Source organism: Linepithema humile, chromosome 6 (assembly GCF_040581485.1).
Source record: "Linepithema humile isolate Giens D197 chromosome 6, Lhum_UNIL_v1.0, whole genome shotgun sequence".
NCBI classification, from domain to species: Eukaryota; Metazoa; Arthropoda; class Insecta; order Hymenoptera; family Formicidae; genus Linepithema; species Linepithema humile.
Genome location: NC_090133.1, coordinates 2,562,166 through 2,585,647, shown reverse-complemented (window position 1 = coordinate 2,585,647; position 23,482 = coordinate 2,562,166). Strand labels below are relative to the sequence as shown.

Sequence of the window (23,482 nt, the reverse complement as noted above, 5' to 3'; positions counted from 1 at the left end):
TTAATATAATAATAATATAATATAATATAATAACATATAATATAATATAATAATATAATATAATAATAATATAAATATAAAATATAATTTTATAATAATAATATAATTAATAATAATAATAAATGACATTTTTCTATTACAATAAAATTTGCTCAATAAACTCAACAAATTCAATGAATTTAACTCAAGCAATACAAGACAGCGTCGAGTTGTCATAAATCATAAAGGTTCTAGATGGTTATGTCTATCTTATTTTTCGGTCCTAGTGAAACTAACTCGAACTTGAATTATCGTAAACACCCCTAGGGTTGATCAATCACTATTTTACTATAAATGCAAGTCTTTCATTGGTGGAGAGGTTGCAATGACGTCATTAACCAATCTTGGGTCGTTCAAATCCTGTATAATCGAAAACGCTATTATGCTATGCACATGCAGTTATGCCATTTTGTGTGCGATAGCCCTTAGGGCCACTTTTTCCAACGTCGGTTAACTTTAACCGACTGTTACAGGATTGCCAACATGAAGAACAAAATATTGTAGTAGAAAGAGAAAATTTCTCTCATAACCTAAACAACTGTTGAGCTGCTGTCATGGATATTATTAATGATAATTGGTTTTCGGAATATGACAATTTTTATAATGATGAAAGTGATGAGTGTGATAATTTAAATAAAAAAAATTTCAAAAAATTACATATTATAAAATTACGCAACAATTATTTTAATATTTGTGAAGAAAAAGATTTTCAAAGAAGATTTGTAATATCAAAAAAAAGTTTTGAAATGTTATTACAAAAAATCGAAAATAAAATACAATATAATACTAATCGGTATAAATAATAATATTTATAAATACAAAACCAAGTAGTATAAAATAAATTTTCCAAAAAAGAAGTGTACACAATTACGTTTCTATGAACAATATTTTAATATCATTTTATGTGTTATTTCAGTAATGCTGCTATTCCACCAGTCATTCAATTATTGGTTACACTCAGATTTTATGCAACTGGATGCTTTTTAATAACAGCTGCTGATTTTTGTGGAATTAGTGAAACAAGCGCTCACAAAATTATTCATAGAGTATCTCCTGAGATTGCTGCATTACGAAACGATTTTATAAAATTACCTCTTTTATCTGAGGAAATTCGAGAAAATGAACAAAAATTTTTCAAAGTAGCCAAATTTATTCGTGTTATTGGTTGTATGGATTGCACACATATTAAAGTGGAATCATTTGGTATGTAATACTTGAACTTATTCTTAGCTTACAAAATTATATATTTGTAATTAACAAATAATATATTTGTATTTTAGGAGGAGAAAATTGCGAATTATATCGCAATAGAAAAGGCTTTTTTTCTATAAATGTGCAAGTCATAATAAATGCCAAATTAGAAATAATTGATATTGTAGCACGTTGGCCAGGATCAACACATGATTCTACAATTTTTAATCATTCTAGAATTAAAACCTTATTTGATGCACATACATTTGGTGACAGTTTACTTCTTGCAGATTCTGGGTATCCAAATCTACCATATTTAATGACACCGTTGTTACATCCCACAACACCAGAAGAACATTTATATAATGAAGCTCAAATTCGAACACGTACAAGAATTGAAAGATGTTTTGGCATTTGGAAAAGAAGATTTGCTATTTTATCAATTGGAATGCGATGTCGCACAGTTGAAAATACATTTCCTATTATAATAGCAACAGCCGTTTTGCATAATATTGCCCAACAGGAACATAATTCAAACTTAATTAGTAATTCTGAACAATGTGATAATACTATTATACAAATACAAAATGCTGATTTAAATTCTAGAAATAATAATAATGAACGAGAAAAATTAATTTTAGAATATTTTAAAAGGTAATATTGAAATGAATTATATATATTATATATATATATATATATATATATATATATATATATATATATATATGAAATTATTACAAATAAGATATAATATGAAATTATGTATCTACAAATTTAATAATTGCAGAGTTACTTTGAAGCATGTCAAAGAAACTTCAAAAAAACATTAAAGGCAACAATAATATATTTTATTAATTTTTTAAATATAAATAAATAAAAACAGATTATCAACTTAAAGAAAGAAATTGTTATTATTAATAACCTTTTACAAAAAATAATGACATTTTAGATGTATTTATAATAGTAATAACATTAAATACAATAAAAAATACAGCACCTTTATATTATTTTTTTAATATAATGCATTTGTCGTATTTAATAATCTGGTTTATCAAACTCTGATAATATAAACTAAAAATATGTTTTAAATAAGAAATTAAATAAATTCAACTTTTAAATTCAATGAACAAAACAAACATATTTCAGGTACAGAAGATTATCTCTTCAAAGAAACTTAATAGAAATAAAAAATTCAATCTTATCGAGTAAAATTCGAGTAAAAAAAAAAACTAATCAATAAAAATATTGTAAACTATAAACTAAAAGTTTATTTTCATATTATTCTAAAGATATTACCTCTTGTTCCTCAATTTTTTGTTTTATCAGTTTTTCTTTTTCTATTAATATTTTTTCTTTTTCTATAGATAATTTTAATAATTCTACTTTTAATTTTTCTGTTTCTAATTTGTTCTTTAACGTTTCCATTTCGTACATTTCTTTTTCTTCTATATTAGCTTTTTTATTACATGCTATTTCAGTATTTTTTAGTTTTGAAATCTTATTGCACTGGCTGATTTCATCATGCTTCCTTTTTTTACCAATAGTACATGTTGATGTTGTTGGTATATCCTCTTCTTTATTTTGTAACGGAAAACTTATTTGTGATTTTAATTTCTTGCTATTCCAAATTGTCCAATCATTAATTTCTTTATTCTTTATTAAATGCTAAAAATTTTAAATGTTTTGTGTTAAATATTATATATTTATATTTTGTTAATAACTTTGTATTATTGAGTTATGAATTTACTGTAAATACTTCAGTTGAATTGCTTTCATCATTTGTATCTTGTAAAATATCATCAACTGTTATAATGTTTTCTTTATTATAAATGAAATCTGAATCATAGGGATTTAATAATCCATTTGTTGCTGTTTCCCCCATAATTTCTTTAGCTCGTTCATATAACATATTTTTTTCTAAATTAGACACACCTCCACCTACAAATTCGATAACAAAGTATAATACTTTTCTAATTTTAACATTAATATAATAATATAATACCATTAATTATATTAATATACATATCGTCCCTCTTATACCAAAATCATAAATGTGCAAATTTTCTTTAATCTCTTTGTGAAATTTATTTTATACTACTTGATAAGGTATTTACAAAGCTAGGAGCTTCAGAGGATATTTTAAATATCCTAGGATATTTTAAATACTTAGTTCTGAAGCTTTGTAAATACAAAATCAAATAATACAAAATAAATGTTACAAAGAAAAATGAGATTAAAATTTGCACATTCGTGGTTTTGACATAAAAGGCACGATATAACATTTATACCTGTTTTATAAATTTCTCGCTTAAATGTAGCGCAATATTTTCTTGTTTCTTTTTTTATATTATCCCATAAATATTTTAAATTTTTTTCTGTTCGTTGTATCGTATTACGTGCATTAAATTCCTTTGTAACATTTGCCCACGTTTCATCTTTTTTTAAAATTATATTATTATTGCATTCTTTATTTTCTATTATGTGTCGATATAAAAAAATAATGTCTAATAAACTATTTTTATCACTAGTTGTGAAGTTTCTTGATCGTTGCATTGTTATCTATTTTTAATTGTTAATATATTTATATACTCTTTCACTTTTATATCACTTTCTTTTTATTGTGTATTTAACGTGCCGTCACCGTGCTAAAAGATTACAGGTTAGGATCAGTTAGAATCGATGACGTGTATTTTAGTTACAAGTTTCGAAGTTGGCTATTCTGAAAAGTTAACGGACGGTTAGGCTTAACCGACGTTGGAAAAAGTGGCCCTTAGTCCGTGGACGGCACCCTTAGTCCGTGGTTGTATCGTAGTGTAAAATTTTTCGGTGGTCGTCCGACAGGCGGCGCCAGCAAAGCCGCCAGCGATATATTAAAGTGCGATACATCAACACTCGATCGAAGCAATAAGTCGATGCTTCCGTACGAAACCGGATGCGGCGAACAATCCAAAACATCCTCGAACATTCGGGACCGGCTTCTTTATGCGGAGCCAAATGTTAAGGAGCATTCTGTTCGGAGCCGGCATTAGGGTCAGTCGAGAATTAGAGTCGTCGTAGAATTAGATCTAGTCTCGCGAGCGATTAACCAGTATTAAGTGTATTTTGCAAATTGCAATAAAGACCATCATTTATATTGTTAAACCAGTGATATATTCGAACTCCTGATCTACATTATAGTACAGTGGGTGTTAATCCAATCGGAGCACGTGGATTTAATTCAAACGGTTAACGGACATTTTGATACAGTGCACGCGGTGCTCTGACCGTTACAATTATATTAGAAACTAGACGGATATTTGTCCAGTCGTCGAGTCGTTTAATCGGAGAACATTCAGTAGCCACCATATCGTTAACACGTGTAACCTTAAGCTGAAGATATTACACTTTAAAAATAAAAAAGTATAACGTTCAGTAAAGTGAACATACCGGTTATAATATCTATATTCTCACGTGGTAACGTTCAATTAGGAAGACAAAAATGTCTGTTTCGTATAATTTGCCAAACGAGATGTTAGAAAAAATTTTCAATTTCTGTGATGTTTATACTTTATCACAGATTAGTATGGTATGCATACAATTTAATAATGTGGCAAAATATATACTAATGAAAAAAAGTGAACATTTGCTTGTCACGAATCAGAAATCGGAAAAATTTTGTGAACGGTAAGTTAAATAAAGCTTACTCTTTATTTATATTTTGATTTATGCTAGAACAGTGCTTGGAAATAGTCGACCATTTCAGCCGATTTCCGTGGCTGACGTTTTTTTTCCTCTTCTTATCGAGCGCGCCAAAGTTGCTCGGACCAGCGCCGAGTGTTAGAAGCGACACTATTAATTTATGAGTGGAATGTTCTCCCTTTATTATTAAAATTTATGAAAATTTATGAAAATTTATGAAAATTTATGAAAATTTATTAAAACTTATTAAAAATATTTTTCTATTTTCAAATTTATTATGTGGAAATATTTCAATAGATTTCACGTCACCAATAAGGTACTATTACTAACGCGGTTTTTTCTTCTCTCTCTTTTTTTTTTTTTTTTTTTTTTTTTTTTTTTTAGTTATTGGCGTTATTTATGGCTGTGTGTGTGTGTGGTTTATGCTTTGGTCTTAATCTTAATCTTAGTCTTAGGCCGGTATTCATAGTCCGTTTTTATATTTAAGATTGTCTTAAGCACGGACTTATATTCGCTCTCTTCGTCACACATAGATTGTGTCTGACGAAGAGAGCGAATATAAGTTTGTGCTTAAGACGATCTTGAATATAAGAACGGACTATGAATACCGCCCTTAGTCTTAACTTATCTTAAGGACTCGTTTATGCTTCCCTGGAAATTTGGACTACGCATGTGCAAATGTAACAAAACCTAACCACAAATTGTAATAAAAAAACTATAAAAACACTCCTACACAGTTTTTGTTCTTTCAATTTACGAGGTTAGATTCTACATACTAACTTACCACTTAAATTTAGCGCTTCTCCAATAGCGTTTCAACTATTCTTCACCACTAATTTATTTTTATAATTTGGATTTTTTTTATTTCAAACAACATCGAATTGTTGGACACATTCAATTAAATCAGCATCACTCATTTTCGTATTTTACAAGAATCGAAAACCATTATTTCGCGCGGTTTCGTGCTGCGTCTAACGTCAGACTTACCTCATTGGCCTGGCCTTAGGACATTAGAGACTAAAGTTAAAAGATGGGATCTTTCCAAGATTAAGATTAAGGGCGGTATTCATAGGGCGGTATTCATAGTCCTTCCTTATATTTAAAATCGTCTTAAGCACGGACTTATATTCGCTCTCTTCGTCACACATAGATTGTGTCTGACGAAGAGAGCGAATATAAGTTCGTGCTTAAGACGATCTTGAATATAAGAACGGACTATGAATACCGCCCATAGTCCGTTCTTATATTCAAGATCGTCTTAAGCACGAACTTATATTCGCTCTCTTTGTCAGACACAATCTATGTGTGACGAAGAAAGCGAATATAAGTCCGTGCTTAAGACAATCTTAAATATAAGAACGGACTATGAATACCGGCCTAAGACTAAGATTAAGACTAGGGAAGTATAAACGCTCTTATGGCATTCTACGTTATCAACTCTTAATATTAAGATTAAGACCGAAGCATAAACCGCGCGGCCATTAAAGTCCGTTCTTATCTTTAAAATTCTCTTAAGTATGGTCCTAAAATGCTATGAAGCAATCAAAAAGCCGTATTAATATCTTAAGACAGTACTTAAGATAATTCTGGAATAAGAACGGACTATGAATATCGCCCATAAAAGGCCATTTTATCTTATAAAAAGTCAGAAAAATTTAATCTTTTTTATATTTTATTTTTTTAAATTAAGAATTCATTATTTTTTGTTTTCAGTGAAATAGGTTCACGAAAAAAAACACAAAAAGAAACTTTAGCGGCTGCGTCGTGTGCGATAAAGAGAAAAAAAGAGGCGTCAACCACGGAAATCGGTTGAAATGCTCAACTAATTCTGAGCATTGTTCTAGAATTTTCTTTTCATCACGTTTCCTGCTGAACCAATTTGTTATATTATTTTGTTTTTTATTGACGGAGACGATGCAATGACATCATTAACTCACTTCTAAATTAAACCAAATTTGTTCAATTAAAATTATTAATAAAACAGTGTTCTTAACAAAAATACTTTTTCTCAAGTCTAATACAATATTTGTCGATAAAACTTTTTCACATATTAACGTTAAGGGAATCCTAAAATATTAACGTTAAGGGAATCCTAAAATGGTCTGTCTTACCGATTTCTTTCAAATACACTATACTTTTTTGGCTGTATGGAATAAAAAATCCTTTTCAATAATTAAAGTACATATGCTAATACACTACGGCCGACTTCAAAGGATTTTCTAAGCCAGATACAGTATCTGTTTTGGCTTATATTTTTCGTAAATTTTATTTTTTGGCTGCGTGACTTGAAAAATTTTTTCAAATCGACCGTCTGTAGTGTATTAGCTTATGTATAATACTTTAATTACAGTAAAGGATTTTTCATTTTACACAGCCAAAAAAAGTATAGTGTATTTGAAAGAAATCGATAAAACAACCACTTTAGGATCCCCTTAAGTCACAACTTTTTATTTTGTTTTCAGCAAAACTTGATTTAATTTTTTAATTATATTTTTTTTAAATATATTTCAATAATTAACATATTTTCAGAAGATAGATATTCATGATTTTACATAAGATCACATTGAAGAACACATGTCTTATTTTCTTTTACAGATGTAAACCACAATTATCTTTATATCAAAATTCTATATTTATTACAAATTATAACTGGATACATAAAGAATGTAAAAGAAGACAAATATATAAAATCAAGAATTTTGAGAAAATCTATTTAGAGCATTTCTATGAATTTCAGTATGGAAATCGAAGGGTACAAATGACTAGAAATATAGTTTGGTTATTTTGTCAGGGTGATATTCTAGCTTATAAACGCGCAGAGAACGGTACAATTAAAAAGGGTAAAAATATTCTGAGAACTGACAAGGCTTTTATAAAAACTTTTGCTCATTGCGATAATTATATTATAAGTGGCGACAGGTGAATATTTATTTATGAACTGTGTGAACTTTTATGTTTATTTCTTTTTTTTTATTTTTGACAAAAATTCTTGCAGAGAAGGAATTATCAACCGCTGGGAAATTAAAGATAATCAAAATAATTTTTTATTTGAACGTTTAAAAATACATAATGTGCATTATAATATTGATCAAATAGACGCAACATCGCAACACATTATAACTAGTTCTAAACATTTAATAAAGGTAAGATTAAAGAAAAATTGCAATAATGCTATGTTAATGTAGTATGTAAAAAGTTTGTTTTTGTAGATATTGAAATATACAGATGATGGAAAAGGTTGTACGGTAGAAAACGAGATATTTTGCGGAGATATTCTCGCCAATTCTTATATACAATCAATCTCATTTGACCCTATAGGAACAAAATTTGCGGCTACTATCGTTCATTGCTCTTCTTTTAAGTCGTCGTTTCTAATTTACGATATTGATAAAAGGTAAGTTATGTTTCAATTAATTAATCGGTTTCTACAAATGTTCGATTGAACATTGACTACATTTACACGTCAATCTCAATTGGGTATAGTAATATCCGTAGATATGAAACCCAATTGACGTTGCCGTGTAAACGTACTTATGGACTATGTTTATATACAGACACTATTATATGATCCGATTTAATAACATTTCTAATTATAACTTACAAAAACGGTTTGATAACCCAAAAATTCTAAAGAACATAAAACTGTAAAAATACAGTATATATGAACCTAATCAAGTACGTATATTTAAAATAATATATTATATAACAAACTAGTGTAAAAAAATTTTAGTTATCAGATAATAAATATAAATATAAATGATCTTTGTCGCCACATACTATGGGAGGATCCTTACACTATTCTCATGTGTTGTGGAAATTCTATTAAAAAAATGGATTTAAGGTAATAAATCTTATTGTTAATACCAATTAGCCATTTAATTTATTTATATTTGTTACTGTGATTTTAGAACATCCGAAATTGTACGTACATGGGATTCTTCCAAATATGGCTACACAAATTGTTGTTCATCAGATAATATGAACACTTTTATGACAGGGCATCAAAAGAGTGTTCTGTGGGATCAGAGACAAAGCGTTGCCATTCAAGTTTGTATTATTTTCAAATTTTTTGTATCTTGTACTTTATTAGTAAATTATTATTAACTCTCTTGAAAATTTTTAGACGTATAATATGCCTGGCTTAGATATATATTGTCTAGAATTTGATAGTGCCCATATGTATGCTGCTACAAAAGATTGTCTTTTTGAATTGGATTTTACAAAGAAAAACCACTTTAACCAGAAAAAAATAAAAACGTTTTTTGGCAATTTTTATTAAATAAAAAATGTTATGTGAAAATTCTTTTTATTATATTTTAATTATTTACATTAATTCAATAAACTCTATACAATCTGGAAAACGCTGCTCCAAGATCTATAGAGAGAAAGTTACCTCATGCGGAAAGAGGGACGAGCGGCAAGAGGGGCAATGATGATCTCGGGAGCTTTCCATCAAGCCTTGATGGATCAAGGCATTTAGGCGACACACATTCACACATGACACGGTGTCAGACAGAGTGCTTTCCATCAATGACACGTCACGGCACGGTTCGACACAGCAGAAAAGCATAGTCGAACCAGAGAGAAGCCTGAGAGACGCCACGGCCAGGTTTTAATACAAATTGATAATATTGGGCGGTATTCATAGTCCGTTCTTATATTCAAGATCGTCTTAAGCACGAACTTATATTCGCTCTCTTCGTCAGACACAATCTGTGTGACGAAGAGAGCGAATATAAGTCTATGCTTAAGACAATTTTGAATATAAGAACGGACTATGAATACCGCCCAATATTATCAATTTGTATCACCACGCCGGGTACCACATGTGCATACGCACGTACAAATATACACATACACACGCATTGTCGCCATTTTGTTGTAGAGTGTCATGGCCGAAACCGGAAATCCTGCCGGCCTCAGCTCGTTTGACGAAGTTAGCGATCTAGTACTAGTATAGACATCTGTGCAGTGCACGCGGTGCTCTGACCGTTACAATTATATTAGGAACTAGACGGATATTTGTCCAGTCGTCGAGTCGTTTAATCGGAGAACTTTCAGTAGCCACCATATCGTTAACACGTGTAACTTTATGGCCGGAGCACAGACTTTTGCATAAAGCATAACGCATAAGCATAAGGAAATTGATTGGTCCATTTCCTTATGCATTTGCTTATGCTTATATATAGACCAATCAATTTCCTTATGCTTATGCGTTATGCTTTATGTAAAAGCTTGTGCTCTCGGCTGTAACCTTTTCTCTATAGATCTTGGGTACAGCTTGTGCTCTGTCCCTCTATTCCTTAGTCCTCTCCCCTTTCTTCATTGCCCCTCGCCATCAAGCTGTTTCTAGCTCCTCCCTTACTTTATCGTCCCTCGCCCACAACCAGTTTTCCTGAGGTAACCTCTCTCTATAGATCTTGGTTCACAGCTACTGGGTGTTTACGATAATTCAAGTTTGTTTCACGAGGGCCGAAAAATGAGATAGACATAACCATCTAGAACCTTTATGATTCATGACAACTCGACGCTGTCTTGTATTGCTTGAGTTAAATTCATTGAATTTATTGAGTTTATTGAGCAAATTTTATTGTAATAGAAAAATGTCATTTATTATTATTATTAATTATATTATTATTAATTTATTAAAGAGGTATACCAACATACATACCAACATTATTTGTTTTTTTCATAGACTGATTTGCAGTTGACATTTTTCTATTACAATAAAATTTGCTCAATAAACTCAACAAATTCAATTAATTTAACTCAAGCAATACAAGACAGCGTCGAGTTGTCATGAATCATAAAGGTTCTAGATGGTTATGTCTATCTCATTTTTCGGTCCTAGTGAAACTAACTCGAACTTGAATTATCGTAAACATCCACTATTAGTCGAGAGTAGACGAGATAGAAAGAGAAATCCGGTACCGAGTCACTGCCTTGTCTGACCGTTTTGTCGAATGGAGGGGGTAGCCTGTGCGCCTTCCAGTATGGTCAGTGATGCGATCTTTCCCACAGCGGTCCCGGCTCGGCTGTGCTCGGCTGCCTCACACAACCTTACAGAGCGCTACGTCACGTATCTGTGTGCACACGGATACGTGACGTAGCGCTTCTGTAAGGTTGTGTGAGGCAGCCGAGCACAGCCGAGCCGGGACTGCTGTGGGAAAGATCGCATCACTGAGTATGGTATATATTTCAATGGACTACACTGATCGTTTTCAGTTGTTTTCAGTTTTTTTCAATTGCCAAACAGTGATATATGAAAGAAGTATTTGCCTGCTGTGTTATACCTGACAAACCAAAAAACTAATTTTAGATATCAAGAAACACATTTTTTCTTGTTTCAAATTTGTCTTTCACCAACAACAACCATCTTAATTATTGAAAAAATATCTACATTTATTACGTATGTATTTTTAAAAATATATATTAAATATACATATTGACAAAACTGATGTAAAGCTTAGTTTTGATCATTTAATTATAATAAGATCAATAAAAACATTATAGATTATTATAAATTAAATTATATCGTGTTTACTTACAGAATAGTGTGCTTACATCCTTTCTTTAAATAACTTTGCGAAGTACAGAAATCTTATACAACAATGACTGAAGATACAAATTCATCAGATTCTTCTCCTTCACGTAACACGCGGTCTTCTAGAGAACGAAAGAATAGCCTGAAACGTGCCTTGCAGCAGACAATAGGTTTACGTAAAGTATCAACAATTTAATTTTTTTTTAGCTTAGCTATTTTTTTTAAGGTATTTAATGTGTATTAAAATAAATAAATTGCAGAAGAAGTAATCAATGATTCCACGATAAATAAGCTTGATGAAGTCGTAAATAAAGCTGATGATATCACTAATGAAACAAGTACACAAGAAAAAGGTACATAAATCCATAAATATCTTATATTTTTTATATCGTACACTTGACTGAAATAATATTACAACATACATAAACAAAGGGAAAGGTTTAATATATTTTTTAACATATTTTGGAAACTTTCAGTTAACAATCAGCAGGAAGTGCTTATTGATTCAGAAATGATGACTCTATCTTCTAAAATTCTGAAGACTTGCACCAACACACTGACAAAGAGAATGTGTGATTATAACTATATTGACTTTGCACAAAAGCTGGTACGTATTTACTAAAGAACATAACTATTTATTTATAATTATCTGGAATATATTCTATATTTACAAAATGATCAAACTATACCTAATTATGTATTCTATTACTTGCAATATTTGTGTGTTTAGATAAATCATTTAGAAGAAACGTCAGATAACTCGCAGTCTCCAAATTGGTCAGTGTTAGAAATGCAAGTAACGAAATTGATTAAAAGAATGCCCAATTATAGCACATTATTAGGTTTGTTCATAATCAAAATTCATATTATGTAGAAACAAATGTTGATATTTTGTTGGATATTGTTTTCTTGCCAATATTTTCAAAAATGTTATATCAAAATAGAATTTTACATTAGTGGCTTATTACGCTAAAAAATTTATTGTAATTTTTATTTCAGGCACGCTAGAGCCTTTGGAGAAAAAGGTGATAGTCAGAAAAAAGCCGCAGCAAAGGATACTATCGCAAGCTGCGATGAAAGTACCTGATAAATTAGTACCGCAGGCGAATACAAAGGACGAAGACAGCGTGGAACGAACTGTGAGAAAAATCAAGAAATTAATCGCGTGTTACTACAAGGAAACGCGGAAACCAATTGATTTATTTCAACTAATTCTGCATCCTGATGATTTCGGCAGAACTATTAGGAATCTGCTATATATATCATTTCTTGTAAAAGATGGAGTGGTAAAACTGAAAAAAAGTACTTGTTTTTACTTAAAAAAATCCTGTCTTTTTTTTTCTAGAATTCACTAATGTTATATTTATTTCAGATAATCGCGGAAGTCTCGTCGTGGAACCATGTCATAAGCAGGCAAATTCACAAAATAAGGAATCTAACAAGAATAAAACAGGTAGTCAAAATGTCATTTCATTAAATATGGATCAATGGATGGTAAGTTAAATCTTTAATAAATTCTCGAATTAAAAGATGACCAAATTTTCTCGGACAAATTTTATATTATTCTTTGGTTTCATATCAAAATTATTTTACAAATATTATTTGTATATAGAATATTTTCTTCGCCAAATATCTGTTAAATCGAGAATTTGCTCAACACATATTAAAGAAATTAATATAAACTAATAAATAATTAATACATTTTTTTTGTTAGATATTGAAAAGAGCATATAAAGTGCAGGAACCAATGATCGATTTTGACGAAGACAAATAACTTGTGTATTGGCGAGTTTTCTTATCAGCTCATACATAGAATGTGATTTTTGTTGTTGTAACATCACATTATGTTTTTCTATTATATGTTCACATTTTTCATTATATGTTCACAATTTTAATTAAAAATTTGTTTAGAAAAATTCTTTCCGACGATTTAATCATTAAATTTAAAACGTATTAGAATCAAATATGAAGTTCAATATTTACATTACTAACAAAGGATTTTAATATATACTGTGTATGTTTTTGTAAAACTTTTATTAATATCTAACATATACACTGTAACTCGATGGTATATGTTAATTAGTAATAACACTATTACCAATTAAGTTTATGAAGAAAGGAGGTTGAGATGTATAACATGTTGTGATATGCGTCCTAACTAGGATGCTCTTGTCATCGATTTTCCTGCCATTTCTAATAAATTTTTATACCAAAGAGAGAAACAGAAAAGGCAAAGCGACCTTTCAATTCTGTTTGCATAGCAAACCTTGACAATATTAAAAAATAGTTTATTACAATAATATAATTGTATCATCATATTGCAAGGACGATGCTTAAAAGGTATCTTTTAATCGCTTTTAGCATTTCATTATTGAAGTTCTATTTGGGAAATTAAAACGCAATAAAGATTGTATGAAGAGAGAGGAGAATGCAAGTTTCATCGAAAGATCGCTTTCGCATACGCATGATGAGCGAATAAATCTTTAATGACACTTTACAATGAATGTAAGTTAATTTATTGTTTGGCCAACGATTCTGCTTTCGTAACTACTTCTTCGATCGGGCCAACCATGTAGAACGCTACTTCCGGTAAATGATCCAACTCTCCCCCCAAGATCTTTTGGAATCCCTTGATGGTTTCCTGCAATGGTACTAATTTGCCGGCGTGGCCGGTGAATACCTCGGCAACCTAAAATAGGCAATTGTGTATGAGAGACATTCACTTCTAAGACAATATATACGTGAATAAAATGTTTACATAAACCAATCTTCTACAAAAATGCGTAGATTTCTAAAAAAAGAAGCATATAAATGTGTGACGCGTCATATTCTCACCTGGAATGGCTGGGACAAGAATCTTTGAATTTTGCGTGCACGTGCAACTGTCAGTTTGTCCTCTTCCGACAACTCGTCCATACCCAAGATGGCAATGATATCCTGAAGCGATTTGTAGTCCTGAAGAATTTTCTGTACGCCACGAGCGATGTTGTAATGTTCAGCGCCTATGATGTTGGGGTCCATGATACGTGACGTGGAGTCGAGAGGGTCGACGGCCGGGTAAATACCTACATATCATCGTAAAATTAAATCTCCTTTCGAAGAGAGGCCGCAGAAATTGTGGCGCGATAGGTAGAAATTTTTAAAAGACACGTACCTAACTCGGCGATGGCACGCGATAATACAGTGGTGGCGTCCAAGTGAGCGAAGGTGGTGGCAGGGGCAGGATCGGTCAAGTCGTCAGCGGGCACGTAAATGGCTTGCACAGATGTAATGGATCCCTTCTTCGTTGTCGTAATACGTTCCTGCATGGTACCCATGTCAGTTGCCAATGTGGGTTGGTAACCTACGGCAGATGGAATACGACCCAGCAAGGCGGATACCTATGGAGAGAAAATTAATAAAATATAAAATATACATTCAAAAAATGTGTTTTCATTAATATTTTAGAATACATTTCTAGAATTACATAAATTTATTTCGTATGACACTTTGATTGATACACGCGTTAATTATATTCACCTCGGAACCGGCTTGGGTGAACCTGAAGATGTTATCGATGAACAACAGTACGTCCTGACCCTCCTGATCACGGAAATACTCGGCCACGGTAAGTCCAGTGAGGGCTACACGGGCACGGGCGCCCGGCGGCTCGTTCATCTGTCCGTACACCAGCGCTACCTTAGAGGTTTTGTCTTTAAGGGAAATTACACCAGATTCAATCATCTCGTGGTACAGATCGTTGCCTTCGCGTGTTCTTTCACCGACGCCGGCGAACACCGAATAACCACCATGAGCTTTGGCTACGTTGTTGATCAGTTCCATAATGAGTACAGTCTTGCCGACTCCAGCACCGCCGAACAAACCTAAAACACAATATCAATATTTTGTTATTGATGAACAATCAATCGATATAAAATGCCTCGATAATTTCCGTGAAGAAAATTCAGTTTTATTCTGCAAAACAGTCCTCAATCGACCGATAATTAATCGTGTTATTAGAATTCTTTACCGATTTTTCCACCCTTAGCATAGGGAGCCAGCAGGTCCACGACCTTGATGCCTGTGACCAGGATTTCTTGCTCGACGGACATCTCTACGAATTCGGGAGCATCCGCGTGAATAGCGGCCAGCTTGTCCGTGGGAATGGGTCCGCGCTCATCGATGGGCTCACCAATGACGTTGATAATGCGGCCCAGAGTTTCCGCTCCCACGGGAATACGAATGGGATATCCGGAGTCGAAGACATTTTGACCACGTACCAAACCTTCCGTACCTATAACAATAGCAATAATTTGTAGTGTTTTTACAACGCAGAGAGAATGTGCAATATGAAATTCATAATAGGCTCTAATTTTATTAATTAAATTACGATGATTGAGTAGCGTTCAGTTGCAAGATTTCAGATACAAGATTGACTAGAGCAAAAGAATACATATTTCCATCTGTGCTGACAATCTTGTATTTTCTTTTACTTGTATTTTATTATTCTTATTCTTTGCATAGTATGTAGAAGTAAATGGCATGTTATTATTATAGATTATAATTAAAAAATGATAAATAATTTACATATTGATTCAATAGAAATTGCTTTGTAAACATTTATGCTGTTAATATTTATTTGTCGTTTTTTAATTTTTTCAATTTTACTACAACAGTATTATAATTATTCAACTGTATTTATTTTAATATAATAGAAAAATGTAATAAAAATAATTGATTTTTAATGAGCATTATTAAAATTTCTGCGTTGGAAATGTGCAATTCAAATCGACGAGTCTTGTATATTATGTTTTATAAGATTTGAAACATGTACATTACCGTCCATGGCAATCGTTCGCACTGTGTTTTCTCCAAGATGCTGGGCGACCTCAAGCACCAGCCTGGGTGTGCGATTTTGTACCTCCAAGGCATTGAGGATAGGTGGAAGGGCATCTTCAAACTGTACATCAACAACAGCACCGATGACAGCGACTACCTTCCCTTGCGCACCAGCTTTGGATGCAGCTGCAGCTTTGGCTGCATAATCCCTCCCTGCATTTGAAATAATATTTAAAAAAACTCATAAACCTTTCGAAAGATTGACTGGTGAGCCAAAGGCACATGTTACATAACAAAAAAAATTTTATACATATGATGACTGAATGATAGCTATATAATCTGCCTTAAAATCTTATTTAGCGTAACTGTGTTATGTCATTATTTCAAAGCACATTTTCCAAATATTCATATGGCAAGATACAGAAATGTAGGGAGAAGAGCGATCGATAGTCGCAACGTCGTCAAATAAAAACGTACGACAAAAAACTCCGAGTAACAAAATATTCCTTGTTTACTCTTGTAAAAACGTAAAGCAACGCTTCGCGCATGTAACTGTACTAAATATTGAGCCAACCATTTAATTCGGAGATGAACGAACATGACTTTAAGCCGCCATGTTGGCAAGTAGAATCTGCGACAATCGATCACTGATTATATAATCATGAATGAATGCTTTTCTACCTCGATAATGCTTCTATAAAATTCAAATATATTGATGATCTTGAATGAATGACGACTTTCAATTGTCCAGTTACTCCAAAAACACTTGTCAGAGTAAAGGGCGGAATGAAAGACGGCGAATGTGTCGCCAGAGCCGTCGCACTTGTGTAATGAGTAGTTATCCAAAATGTTAAAAAATCAGTACAAAATGTACTCACTATTCACAGCGAGGGAGGTTGTCACTTTCGCTACTTCATTTTGTAGAAGAGAGGGCTTGGCGACTCTTAGAGCCCCAGCGGCTGCCTTCGATACGGCGCTCAGAATCATGGCCAGTCGAGTGAAAAGAGACGGCCGGAATGTGTTCGATGATCTTGGTTCCTATTCGGTCACTCTTCTCGCACATGCGCAGTGAACCAAAATCTAGTTCGAGTGAAAAAAGGTCTCACTTGGCGGGCGTGTTTATCATCTGTCCAAAGATGGATTTCTCTTCTAAACAAGATAAAAAACTATGAATTCTAATAATAATGTAAAAAAGATTTACGCTCGCAAAAAATTATACAAAAATAAGAAGCATTGGAAAAATACTGGAATCTATTTGGAAGTATACGCCGATCACATGCAATTAAGGTACATTCAACAAACTTGCATAACCTCATTAAATGCGTGATTGGTCGATTTCTTTATGTACTACATTATAGGGTTATGCAAGTTTATCTGGATAAATCTTTATCATATATTAAAGAGCAATATAAGAGCAATCTACAGGAAGAGGAACCTTCTTTCTAATTTAAGACATACATTTTAATTAGTTTCGGCGCAAATATATAAAACAACAAAAATGATTAATATTAGAAATATTAGAATGGATTTAATGTAATTATATTTATATAAACAATGACATTAACATATCATAAAAGGTGTATAGCAAATATACCGATTGCTTCGTCAAATTCTCGTGATTAGTTGAAAATCGGAGCAGAGGTCGGAATATTAATATTACAATGATGAATTATAATCAGCAGCCGTTGTCCTACGACTTTTTCCCAAGCGCCTTCTGTGTTAGCTCAGTTTTCTTCTGTTGGGCCATTTCCTTTTGCTTCTTCTCCTCTTCACGCCGCTTAGCTGCTTCCTCTCGTTGCTGCTTAATTATAGCTAATCGTGCTAGATCTGCTCGAGCTTCTTCCGTTTTACCAGCGGCATGCAATTTTTGATAATTTGCATAAGCTCTTTGTTTTTCCAATTGTTCCCTGAAACATAAATTCTATATTAATAACAAGAATGAGATGTGATCTTAAACGATGTACGAGTATACTACAGGGAATAAAGATACAAATACAAAAAAAAATATATATATATATTATAAAATCGAGTAAAAACACTTTTGATGTTTTTTTAAAATTCTATTCAACTTTTTAATAACATTTATGTAAAATTGTTATTATATTTATATTCTTATCTATCTGGACTGTCCTTGTATTTCCAAGCATAACACTTACTTAAAATTATAATCATGCAATTAAAAAAAAGGAAAAAAAACATAAAAGAATAATCAATTTTTGTAATTTTTTGGCACACATACCGTTCTCTTCGTGAGAGTTCTGGTTTTGAAGTGTCTAACGCTTGATTCAATTGAGAAAGTTTCTTCGTTTTCCTTTGTATTCTATTTGGATTTTCTACTTGTATTAGATTCTCTACACCTTTTGCCTTTCCTGCCTGTAAAGAAAGAAATAATAAAAGAATGAGGAATAAGATGTGTTTGAATTAAAATATCTATAAGTTACACTATTTATTTTATCTATTTATCTATTATTATTTATTTTATTTATCAAAAACTTTAGTAATTTTCTAAATACACAGTTTGCATAAAACTTGTCAAATATAATAATATTAAATTAGTTTATTTAGGTCAAATGATTGCAATACCTCAGATTCCGAATCAGACTCCGATTCACTCTCGCTATCTGTGCCACTTAAATTCTTTGACCTATTAGCTCCACTCGCTTTGGGCTCCTCATCGTCCTCTTCTTCGCTGGAACTACCCTGTCCTTTGTTTTTCTGTAAAATAAATCTTCTCGTTTAACAAGAGTACTTAAATAGCGATGTCTGACAGTTAACCTAAAATAACTGACTCTCCACTGTTGCTTTTTCTCCTCTTGGCGCCGTTGCTCTTCCAGTTCCTCAGGATTAGTAAAGTGCCGATTTCTGCCCTTGTGATTTACATACTTTCCTGTACGACAAACAAAACAATCATGACAATAATGGATAGTGCGGAAATTGCGTCTTTCCTAAGAAAAAAAGTGAGGAAGAAAAGTTCCTCTTTTCAGGAGAGCGCAAAAAAACAAGTATAGATGGATAGATGTACTCACCACGCGGCATTGTTATTTAAAGTACGAAAATCGCAACAATTAAAATACACGAGATAATTTGCTCCGATAATTTGCTCCTAGCACAGGATTGAACAGGATGTTATGGCACAACGTGTGCAGTGTGCAATAGTAGTGCAACTCCAGCGCAATTTTTTCCATCTTGTCTAGTCCACAACGGAATGCAGATATGCGAAATATGTGACTTGTCCAGCAATGCCATCTGACTGCGCATTTCGTTTCGGACTGTTTGAAAAAGAGTTGCGCTTACTATGTACTGTGAGTCTATGGTTCTGATACAAGTGTTAAAAAATATTGCGATTGATTGCGATAAAGTTTGTAACGTGTGACAAATTCGCTTTTGGCAATAAAAAAAGTGAGAAAATAATAAAGAAACAAAATAACAAACATATTTGCAAATTAATATGCCAATTTAATATGTCAAACATCTGTCGAATGACATTGACACGTAAAAATTGAGATTATAGATGCATTGCGCATTGTTTTTTGTCGATTAGTTATATACAAGGTGGCCGACAAAAAAATGTCTGATAGTATTAATGTCAATAAGATTTTCTTAATAATAAAAGAATAATAAATACATTTGCTTTTAATGAAAACTATTTTTTAGTTTAATTATAATCTGCTTAAGATGATAACTTTTTAAATCTTGTTGCAAGCTACTTTTTTATTATTAATAGAATTATTAGTGGAATTAGTAAGAGCAATCTATTTACACTGAGCATTTTGATGTATCAAATTTGGCTTATTTTATATGTGATATGTGATTCAGTAATTATACATTTCAGTTAATAACAGAACCAGCGACAACCAGCGAGCTAAGAATGCAGCGTGTTGGAGTTAAGACTATTCGTAGTATTATAGGTAGTAGGCTGTATACTACAGTACCTGCACAGGAGCAAGTAGTGTCTGCTACCTTTAAGGTTCAAGATCCAAAAGATTTCGACGAACGTGTGAAGAATTCTAAAGTACCTGTCATTATAGACTTTTTTGCCACGTATGTGTCACACAATTATAATTTGTATTTTTCATACTATAAGAAATTTGGTTTTTTATAGCTATATTGTACATATAAATTAAATCTTTCTTGCTGTTCTATCTATAATAAGCAGATATAATAATCAAGTTTTCAATACTTAATTAAATTATAATATGCATTATTGTTCCAGATGGTGCAATCCATGCCGCATGTTGACTCCGAGAATAGAAACAGTTGTTGCCGAGAAGCAAGGGAAGATACTGTTGGCTAAAGTTGATATTGATGAGAACACAGATCTCGCTCTTGATTATAGTGTAAGTTTCTTTGCACAGTGCCAATGTAACAATTGTCTGATTTTTGGAAAGATTTACTTCAACATCATAAATTGATAAATTTTGCACAACTTATTTCATGATCAATTTGAAGTTGAGTCTTTTCTCAATAAAAATTTGCCGAGTTTGCTATTAAAAAACATGTAATATATATGTATTGCATATTTTATAAAGAATATGCTTTTATATTATAGGTGGGATCTGTACCTGTACTTATCGCCATGAAAGATGGGAAGGTCCTGGAAAGAATAGTCGGTCTTCAAGATACTGACAAGCTCAGACAATTTGTTAATAAATATGCTGAATAGTGTAGCTAAAAATTATTGTGTATATTACTTTTAGTGGATGTGGTAAATTATTGAGTTTTTTGCAGAAAATTTCTACATATTTTAAATGGTATTATATTTATAGATGTAATTACCATTGCAACTATGTGATAAATTCCTCTTAATTGTTGAGTAAATTGTATCCTCATTTCTCTCCTCTCAATTTTTTCTCAGTCAACACATTAAAATGATAAAGGAATGAAAAGGACATTGTAGATTATGCATTTTAAATATAAACATTTTTATTCAATAAATTTAAATCATCAAACAAGATTATTAGTTTAACATTAATATTTTTATGTATAAAATATCAAATAAGATTAAAAAGTTTCAAACATTTAAACGGTAAAATTTATGTTTTTTTAATATGATTTTTATGTACAAAATAATAAAGATCTATTTGAAATGCCCATATGCTCAGAAGAAATACATATTATTTCAAAAATGTTTGACAAATGTTGGTTTTAATTTAAAAGAAATTACGTTAACCTTGATCTTACCTTGGTGATGCCACTCAAAGGCAGATCAAGTTACTGTTTTATTGCACTTTTGAAATCAAACAACTTTTGTCTGAAACATTTTTTCAAATAACGCACTTCCAAGATATTTTAGGTGGACAATTATCATTTTATGTATTATACTTTTAATTAACTCGTTCACTGCTAGCACTCCTTGAGGATTATCACCTGCAAATCTTGTCCAAAAATCATTCAAGATATTCTCTTAGCAGTAAAAGAGTACTAACTTTTCCTTTTTAACAATTATATATTTTATATATGAATAAAAGTGTTAAGAATTTATTCAAGATTTTAGATTAAACGCAAAAATATTTTACAAAAAACACGATGGAGCATTCATAACAAAAGGCAACAACTTATTTTGTCTCAATTGTGCAAATTGGTGTCTCTCATCAGTATTAGTCATGTTGAATCATGATATTCATAACAAGAAACTTACAAATAAAGCAATTTTTTCACACATTATCACACAGATATTCGCGAGTCTCATGCATTTACTCCTCAATGTCTTTCATTCTTCACAACTTAAAACTACATATCAATTGGTAAAGTTTGTAAAAGTTGCCTCGCTCTTTTATAAGCAATTGATTCCATAATTTCGTTTTTGTTTTCCTCGTTCTCTTCCTCCTCAGCTTTCCTTATGACCTCCATTCCTTTTCGTAATAATACTTCCCGTGCCATACCTTTACAACCTTCAAAATATTCAAGAACGACAGGAAAGATTATATCCGAAATGGAGTTCTCATCCAACAAATTGTCCATCAGCCAAATTTGTCTAAGCTTCTCAAATTTCCACTCACTCCTGGAATGTTTCCACTGCAAAAACACAATTAAAAAATGTTTACACGAATAAATTGCTATGAAGTCTAAAATGTTTATATATACAAAAAAAATGCTGCTAGAAATGTATTGCATTTTAAACCAATCTTTTAAATATTGAGATTAATATTAAGTAATTTGTTAAAAACTTACCATGGATACATAGTTCAATGCCTTTTGCATGGCATTTATTTTATTAGTCTCTTTCTTTTGAGCTTCTCTTTGGATAGCTTTTTCTTTCTTCAATTGCCTTTTGGATGGTTTTTTTGAAGTCTTTTCATTGGCATCTTTCGCAGTATCCTCATCGATAGTAACATTACTACTAGAATAAATTGCATAATAAAATTTAAAATAAAATTTTAAAAAAGAATTTTTTTATGTATAGTGATAAAACTTCGAAAAATCTTACTTGGCTTCTTCCAGTTTCTCTGATAAACTCTCGGTTTCTTGTACGATGGATTTTCTCTTTCTCTTTCCTGTCTGTTTCTTTTGTACAATATTATTTTGAAATATTTTGTCCATTTTGTGATGATTATTCACATGATTATTCATATTTGTATCTATCAAAGGTTTTTTATTTAGAATTAATATACGTATATAAGCACACACGCGCATAAGAAAAACGAAAAAACTGTTCATTTTCAATTTCCAATTCATATCTTTTACTGATTTTTATTACTGTCCAAACAACTCAAATCTTCAGACTTAAATATTCCAAATCGACCTGATTACATTCAAATTATTTCAGATGTCCAAGACTCGACGCTCATTTTCTTTCACTTTGAATTGTTCGAACTGTTCGGATAAACAAAGCATTTAAATTTTTTGTCTGAGCTACCAAAAACTCACCTTCAATTTTCTCTCTTTCGCCATTTCGTTTCCTCGATTTTCTAAGTTCGATTTTCGCCGCATTTTCGTCATCCATTTTGTGGCGAATGATAAATCGATGCTCTTTAATTTGCATTAATGAAGGTGATCAGTCATATCGTACAATTTATTGTGATAAATCTGATATAAAGTAAACTGACTCAAAATACGCCATGCGGTCAAAGCGTGACTAACTTAACACGCGCGTCACCATGTGGTTGTCGTCGCTACGAGTGATGTTAGGTTAGGCTCAATTCGTCCTAACAGCTGATTCAAGTCGAATTTACATTGATTGCAACTGCACTTGTGATTGGTCTAAATATTTTT

At 31.7% G+C, this 23,482-nt stretch overlaps 7 protein-coding genes and 1 long non-coding RNA gene across 12 annotated transcripts; 4 read left to right on the top strand and 4 right to left on the bottom strand.

The window, feature by feature from the left end:
* Nucleotides 1-520: 520 nt before the first annotated feature.
* Nucleotides 521-1,907, top strand: LOC105675557 (putative nuclease HARBI1). The gene is made up of 3 exons (XM_067358413.1): nt 521-832; nt 956-1,242; nt 1,320-1,907. The coding sequence occupies exons 1-3, from the start codon at nt 594-596 to the stop codon at nt 1,886-1,888; spliced, it is 1,095 nt and encodes a 364-aa protein (XP_067214514.1). The 5' UTR covers nt 521-593; the 3' UTR covers nt 1,889-1,907.
* Nucleotides 1,908-2,613: 706 nt separating this feature from the next.
* On the bottom strand, nt 2,614-3,923 carry LOC137000858 (uncharacterized). Of its 2 annotated transcripts, none has more exons than XR_010891024.1 (3): nt 3,519-3,923; nt 2,978-3,168; nt 2,614-2,895 (listed from the first exon to the last, which is right to left on the bottom strand). It is a non-coding gene; the product is annotated as an uncharacterized lncRNA (long non-coding RNA). The 2 variants fall into 2 exon arrangements; XR_010891025.1 differs by having other exon boundaries at nt 2,987-3,168; nt 3,519-3,922.
* Nucleotides 3,924-3,978: 55 nt separating this feature from the next.
* On the top strand, nt 3,979-9,512 carry LOC105667969 (uncharacterized). Of its 2 annotated transcripts, XM_067358404.1 has the most exons (7): nt 3,979-4,893; nt 7,504-7,827; nt 7,904-8,051; nt 8,118-8,302; nt 8,639-8,749; nt 8,817-8,955; nt 9,032-9,512. In XM_067358404.1, the coding sequence occupies exons 1-7, from the start codon at nt 4,709-4,711 to the stop codon at nt 9,185-9,187; spliced, it is 1,248 nt and encodes a 415-aa protein (XP_067214505.1). In that variant the 5' UTR covers nt 3,979-4,708; the 3' UTR covers nt 9,188-9,512. The 2 variants fall into 2 exon arrangements, with proteins under 2 accessions (XP_067214505.1, XP_067214506.1); XM_067358405.1 differs by lacking the exon at nt 8,639-8,749.
* A 1,527-nt stretch (nt 9,513-11,039) lies between these two features.
* On the top strand, nt 11,040-13,742 carry Nse4 (Non-SMC element 4). Its single transcript, XM_012360172.2, has 8 exons — nt 11,040-11,317; nt 11,459-11,628; nt 11,713-11,805; nt 11,929-12,059; nt 12,183-12,294; nt 12,452-12,754; nt 12,825-12,946; nt 13,167-13,742. The coding sequence occupies exons 2-8, from the start codon at nt 11,520-11,522 to the stop codon at nt 13,224-13,226; spliced, it is 930 nt and encodes a 309-aa protein (XP_012215595.1). The 5' UTR covers nt 11,040-11,317; nt 11,459-11,519; the 3' UTR covers nt 13,227-13,742.
* ATPsynbeta (ATP synthase, beta subunit) lies at nt 13,468-17,321 on the bottom strand. The gene is made up of 7 exons (XM_012360171.2): nt 17,149-17,321; nt 16,271-16,483; nt 15,462-15,725; nt 14,972-15,315; nt 14,607-14,832; nt 14,288-14,517; nt 13,468-14,141 (listed from the first exon to the last, which is right to left on the bottom strand). Exons 1-7 carry the CDS (start codon nt 17,255-17,257, stop codon nt 13,968-13,970), a joined length of 1,560 nt encoding a protein of 519 aa, XP_012215594.1. The 5' UTR covers nt 17,258-17,321; the 3' UTR covers nt 13,468-13,967.
* Nucleotides 17,322-17,772: 451 nt separating this feature from the next.
* LOC105668002 (28 kDa heat- and acid-stable phosphoprotein) lies at nt 17,773-19,455 on the bottom strand. Its single transcript, XM_012360173.2, has 5 exons — nt 19,297-19,455; nt 19,060-19,157; nt 18,854-18,985; nt 18,510-18,643; nt 17,773-18,177 (listed from the first exon to the last, which is right to left on the bottom strand). Exons 1-5 carry the CDS (start codon nt 19,304-19,306, stop codon nt 17,961-17,963), a joined length of 591 nt encoding a protein of 196 aa, XP_012215596.1. The 5' UTR covers nt 19,307-19,455; the 3' UTR covers nt 17,773-17,960.
* A 59-nt stretch (nt 19,456-19,514) lies between these two features.
* LOC105668004 (thioredoxin, mitochondrial) lies at nt 19,515-21,088 on the top strand. 2 transcript variants are annotated; one of them, XM_012360174.2, is made up of 4 exons: nt 19,515-19,669; nt 20,103-20,311; nt 20,484-20,607; nt 20,820-21,088. In XM_012360174.2, exons 2-4 carry the CDS (start codon nt 20,139-20,141, stop codon nt 20,931-20,933), a joined length of 411 nt encoding a protein of 136 aa, XP_012215597.1. In that variant the 5' UTR covers nt 19,515-19,669; nt 20,103-20,138; the 3' UTR covers nt 20,934-21,088. The 2 variants fall into 2 exon arrangements, with proteins under 2 accessions (XP_012215597.1, XP_012215598.1); XM_012360175.2 differs by lacking the exon at nt 19,515-19,669 and adding an exon at nt 19,704-19,822.
* Nucleotides 21,089-21,168: 80 nt separating this feature from the next.
* On the bottom strand, nt 21,169-23,409 carry LOC105667994 (uncharacterized protein C7orf50 homolog). 2 transcript variants are annotated; one of them, XM_012360162.2, is made up of 4 exons: nt 23,138-23,409; nt 22,698-22,848; nt 22,442-22,607; nt 21,169-22,285 (listed from the first exon to the last, which is right to left on the bottom strand). In XM_012360162.2, exons 1-4 carry the CDS (start codon nt 23,250-23,252, stop codon nt 22,001-22,003), a joined length of 717 nt encoding a protein of 238 aa, XP_012215585.1. In that variant the 5' UTR covers nt 23,253-23,409; the 3' UTR covers nt 21,169-22,000. The 2 variants fall into 2 exon arrangements, with proteins under 2 accessions (XP_012215585.1, XP_012215584.1); XM_012360161.2 differs by having other exon boundaries at nt 22,442-22,610; nt 23,138-23,408.
* Nucleotides 23,410-23,482: the final 73 nt, after the last annotated feature.